General features: G+C 31.9%; 1 protein-coding gene across 1 annotated transcript; it reads left to right on the top strand.

The window, feature by feature from the left end:
- The first annotated feature begins 1,538 nt into the window (after positions 1–1,538).
- Positions 1,539–3,647, top strand: LOC131650029 (uncharacterized). Its single transcript, XM_058919773.1, has one exon. The coding sequence runs from the start codon at positions 1,539–1,541 to the stop codon at positions 3,645–3,647; it is 2,109 nt and encodes a 702-aa protein (XP_058775756.1).
- Positions 3,648–6,000: the final 2,353 nt, after the last annotated feature.

Genomic DNA, 6,000 nt, shown 5'->3' on the forward strand with positions numbered 1-6,000 from the left:
GGTTGTAGGATAATAGTTCGAGTAGGGTAACTATTATCGTGGGCCAATGCATGTTGTTTATTATCAGGAGGAGACTTTAAACCTTATGTTGTTGTTGCATTGATGTGTTTTGACATGCATTTAAGATGTCGTTGTTGTTGATGAAAGATGCGAGTTGCAATCCGAGCATGGTGGATTGGTAACTTGTCCCAAATTCGAGCAGGATGGATTCGGGGTTCGAGCAGGGTGAACCCGGTTCCTAAGTGAACCAATTTTTAATGATAGGGTACCACATGCATGAGTTGCATTTGAGTCATGCATTGAGTCGCATGATGTCTTATGCCGTACTATATAACTATGTGCATTATGTGAATGAGATTGTATTGGTGAAATTGGGAATTGTGGCTATGTGTTGCGAGTGATGTGATTTAATTGAGTGATACTATTTGTATAAAGCAATAAAGTGTGGGAATATTTATCTTATTACATGTATGTTATGCATTGTATATTATTATATGATTTTTCGATAATTATGTGAATTCTCACCCTTCTGTTGGAATGATGTTTTATACGACATCGCTCAGGTACTGAAGATTATAGATTGCTTCTAGCAAGAAAGTAGCTGATGGAGTAGCTTATTATATTTTTGTATTTAATTTGGGTCGAGTCATGCTCTGGTCATTTAACACTTGGGAAGCGTTTGAATTCATGTTTTGAGATATACATTGTATACTCTATTTTACTTTGTTATGATTTATTGGAGTTATGTGGAGAATTGGCTTTTATGCCTAAGTTGATTAAATAAATGAGTTCTATTTTGGAGACCTTAATTATTATATTCTTTATGAATGAAAGTGATTCCGCTGCTACATGTTATGTGAAGTGATATGAAAAACATGAATTTAATTTAGTGTTATTTGAGCATGACAAATGTTTATGGTTTTTGAGTTATATGTGACACCCTTGTTTTGAGAAGCATGATTAATTTACTCTGAGTCTTAATTTAATTATTATTATTATAATTATTAATATATATATATATATATATATATAATAGAAAGCTACCTGACAATTAGATAAATTGAACATTATTAGACTACAAATGAATAATATTAATTCTACATCTAGAGAATATGAAAAACAATAAAATGAACAACGATATTATATTTCACATATTTTTCTCGATCTTTCATCAAAAAATAAGTATAATAATTAAAGTTTCATTTATTTTCTGATAGTATATTAATTAAAAAATTTAAAAAGGATAATTTTGATTTTAAGAAAAATATTTTTATTCTTCAATTTCAAAATTCGTACGGGGTCTCAGAATTGTTTGGGTCGGCCTTGAATCTCCTCCATATAATTCTAATATGAATAAGGGTTTGATAGTTTGCAATTTGACTAAGAGATAAATAATACCTATCAAATATTGTTTATATCAAAGACTCAACTCTTTGATACTAATTGGTACTTTAATTTGAAACTTAAGATAAAATTGAGACCCCCTTTCTCCTTACCTGTTTGTTCTATGTGCAGATGTGCTTTCGGGAATGCTGAAGATGGAGATCAAAAAGAAGACGTTACATGGCCTTAAGATTGCGCGAAAGGCGCCCATTATCTCACATCTCCTATTCGCGGACGATAGTCTCCTCTTTGCTAGAGCTACTACTTCTGAAGCTGATCGTATTATGCAGGTCCTTCGTTGTTACCAGGATGCTTCCGGCCAAGTCGTTAATCTCAGCAAGTCAGAGGTTTCGTTCAGCAAGAATGTGAGCAATGAATCAAGGAATTTGGTGAGCAGCAAGTTAGGTGTCCCGAGTGTGACCAACCACTCTAAATACCTAGGATTACCTGTGGTGTTCGGAAGGTCAAAGAAGGATATATTTGCTATGGTTGTGGAAAGAATTTGGAAAAAGCTTAAAGGATGGAAGGAGAAATTCCTATCGAGAGCGGGAAAGGAAACTTTAATCAAGGCGGTGGCACAAGCAATTCCAAGCTATGTTATGAGCTGTTATAAGCTTCCTGATGGTGTGTGTAAGGAGATTGAATCCATGCTAGCTAAATTCTGGTGGGGATCCAACAATGGTACAAATAAGGTTCATTGGATGAGCTGGGACAGACTTTCAGTGGCAAAAGGTATGGGAGGTATGGGATTCCGTGGCATCAGCGATTTCAACATTAGTCTTCTGGGCAAACAATTCTGGAGGTTGCTCAAAGGTGGGAATTCACTGTTTGTTAAAGTCTTCAAAGGAAAATACTTCCCTCGGGGTGATCTTATGGAGGCTACATTGGGCTTCTCCCCCAGCTATGCTTGGAGGAGCATATTAAGCGCCAAGGAAGCTGTCAGTAGAGGTTTCAGATGGAGGATTGGGAATGGATCCTTGGTGAGAGTTTGGCAGGACCCATGGATCCCCTCGAGCCCAACTTTCAAACCGTTAATTCGGCACGGGAATGTTGATAATTGTTTGCAGGTTTCTTCCCTTATTGATCATGATTTGGGCTGTTGGGATAGACAAGCGCTGAATGAAACATTCGACCCTTATGATGCTCGCAGAATTGCTAGCATTCCTGTATCTAGAAGGTGCTTGGAAGACAAGAGAGTTTGGCATTTCGAGGCTGATGGAGAGTATTCGGTTAGAAGCGCATACCATTTGCTGGGAGGGGATAGGAGACGAAATGAGGCAAGTAATTCAGGAGCCAGTAGGAGTGCTTTTTGGAAGAATCTCTGGAAGGTACCTATCCCGGCGAAAATTCGCAATTTCGTTTGGCGCCTAGCTAAAAACATTATCCCTACCAGATGCAATCTTCAAAAAAAAGGTATTGTTCTTGACCCTACATGTCCACTCTGTCAACTTGATGCTGAAAGTTCCCATCACTTATTTCTGGAATGCGATTTCACGCGGAAAGCTGGCTTTTCTCCGCCACTGGGGTTCCGGCTGCCTAGCAATCTGGACGTGATTGATTGGATCGACAAGATTCTGTGTGGGGGTGATATGCTGGTCATGCAATTGCAATGCACCTTCCTATGGAAAATCTGGAACGCTCGCAATAATTGTGTGTTCAATGGAAAGAGGGAGGACCCTGCCAGAGTAGCCTTTGAAACAGCTGAGGTTATTAGGGAGTTCAACCATGCCAACCCAGAATTAGCCAGGAAGAAGAAGATTTCGACGGCAGATCAGATTTCCAGTCCTGAGGTAGGAGTGTCCATTGTTCAGGTTGATGCAGGCTGCTATGACAATGGAACTATGACCATGGGATGTGTGGTGAAAGTGGAGGGCATGCGAGTGTCTTTGTCAGCTTGTAGGCGAGAGCAGTTGTTGGTGAACCCTACTGTTGCTGAAGCAATGGCCATAAGGTGGGCGCTTTCTCTGATGCAATCCATTCATCTTGACAATGCGGTGCTCCAATCCGATGCTCTTAGTGTTATTGATAGCATTTGGGGACTGTCTTACATTGCTGATTTGGAGCCAATTGTGGCTGATTGTAAACATTTACTTGCTTGTTTTAGGAATGTTACTGTCTCTTTTGTAGGTAAAAGTGGTAATGTTGATGCTCACCATATGGTGGGCGTTGGCAGAACTTTAGGTAACAAAACTTGGATTGGGTGTATCCCTACCGTGGCCTCTGGTCCCTCTTGTAATCGTTCGGTGGTTGTGCCGGTTTCGTAATATAAGAGGCGTTTTTATCAAAAAAAAAAAAAAAAAAAAAGATAAAATTGAGAGTTGTGTTTTTAAGTTAATATAAAAAATTACTTTTAGATATTATATAAAAGGTTAAATATGAATGTGATCCTCCTAAATATTTTAAAATTTATTTTTAGATATTATATAAAAGGTTAAATATGAATGTGATCCTCCTAAATATGAATGCGATCCTCCTCAGTATTACTTTTGGTCCAATACTAAAATCATCGCTAAAATTATCGCTAATTCGTTTGTTAAATAATAAACCACCGTTAATTTTATCGCTAAATTGTAAATGCATCGATAAATTGCAGGACATACCAAAAATAAGTATGCAAATTTTTAAAAGAATTGTTTTTAAAAAAAATATTTTGAAAGACTAAAAACAAAATTCAAGTTATTTAAGAGAATTACAAATACTTAACCCTTATATAAATTATATATTATTAATTTTCTCTCATTCTCATGAATAAAATATGACTTTTAGAGTCACGCATTCCAATCACAAAGAAAACCACCAACTCTATCCATGACAAAGGAATGCATTATATTTCATTTTTCATGTATTACCTATGACTCTTGATGAAATAATAAAAATCATGAGTAAATAGACATTATATTTGTTAGAAATGCAAAGTGATTGTAAATTTTAACTCTTCTACATCTACATTTACATTTTACATAGTCTATTTCTATCAAATTTTTATAAAACCAACATAAAGTGTTTTAACACTTCATTATAGAAAGTTTATTAAAAAAAACATAGGATAGCACTTTGAACTTACACAAAAACATCATCAACATTAATTATTTGCATACTATTTTATTTGTGTTCATCTAATATTTTTATTTGTCTGCTTTTGATTTTTTTTCTACATATATGATTAAAAATAAATAAATTGTTATTTGTAAGCACATATACATTGTTAATACTAAAACAAAATTATATATATATATATATATATATATATATATATATATATATATATATATATATATATATTATGAATTAAAAAATAGTGTATTCTTTCATACTGTGTTCAGAGCTACTATTGAGTCAAAAAAATTATAAATAAGATAAAATTCTTATAATATTAAAGATTATAGTGGTCATATGTAAATTAAAAAAAAAATTGTGTTACATATAGTACTTATTGTTTTTTGTTTTTCTAAATAACTACCATTTTTCATATATAGATTTGAATATAATAAAAAAAAACAAAACAAATATTAATTGAACATTTAAAGGATGAATTAAGTGCATCATAAATTGATTAATAATATTTTATTATTTTATTATTTTTAACCATTAATTCTTTTCAATTAAATGGTTAAAAATAATAAGTAATAGTCTTACTTTTTTTTCATATTTAATCACTTATTATTTTTAACCATTAGAGATTGAAAATAGTTAATAGTGAAAATGTAGAGTAAGTTATAAAAACTTACTCTTTTGAGTAAATATATCCCTCCTCTAATTATAATATTCTAAAATATTTTTGGATGATTCTCGTAAAATCTAAATATTTTTCTTTTAAAATTTATATTAATAACATCCAAATTTTTAAATTAGTGAATGTTTTTAAGAAAAATACCAAAGAAACACTTATCAATAAAACACGATCTTCTATGCTTTTCATCAATAAAACATGATATTCTATTGTCTTGAACAAAAGGAGATGTAGATAGTAGTTGTCTTGTTTGCAATACTTTATACATAAAAAGTTGTTGTCTCCAATACTATAGGTATAAATTTATATGTTAATACTTGTATGTGTTATTGTGTATTGAAATTTTTGTAAATTTTTGTAGTTATAAACTCACATAAATGGTAAAATGATAAGTTAAAAACAGTTGATAAACTTACTACTATGAATTTTGATTACCTTTGATGTCATTAATTTGTTTAACCATTGTATTTGAAGTAAAAAACACTTTTTACATATCATGACTACTCTAACTATAAATTGTATTGATTTTTATGTGTTTGGTTGTGTATGGAAACACTTTAGTTATAAAGTTATAAATAATTAGTAAAAAATCTACTTAATCTAAATGCAAGGTTGTCATGATGGCAACCTTGAAACCCTAATGCTTATGTGGCATGGTTTTAGCAACTTTGAACACAACTCTAACCTATGTGGCATGATTTTAAAATTTTCAATTTTTATATCCCATTTTTTTTTAATAATATTATTAAAACCATTGTTCTAACCACTAATTTATCTCTACATTAAAAATAAATAATAATAATAATAATAATAATAATAATAATAATAATAATAATAATAATAAATAACTAGCACTATTAATAATAATAATAATATAAATAATATAT

This window comes from Vicia villosa, linkage group LG1, assembly GCF_029867415.1.
Source record: "Vicia villosa cultivar HV-30 ecotype Madison, WI linkage group LG1, Vvil1.0, whole genome shotgun sequence".
Taxonomy (NCBI): domain Eukaryota; kingdom Viridiplantae; phylum Streptophyta; class Magnoliopsida; order Fabales; family Fabaceae; genus Vicia; species Vicia villosa.

What these genes read in the sequence shown, in the direction of transcription:
- LOC131650029 (XM_058919773.1), top strand. Translation starts at nt 1,539, where the DNA reads ATGGAGATCAAAAAGAAGACGTTACATGGCCTTAAGATTGCGCGAAAG.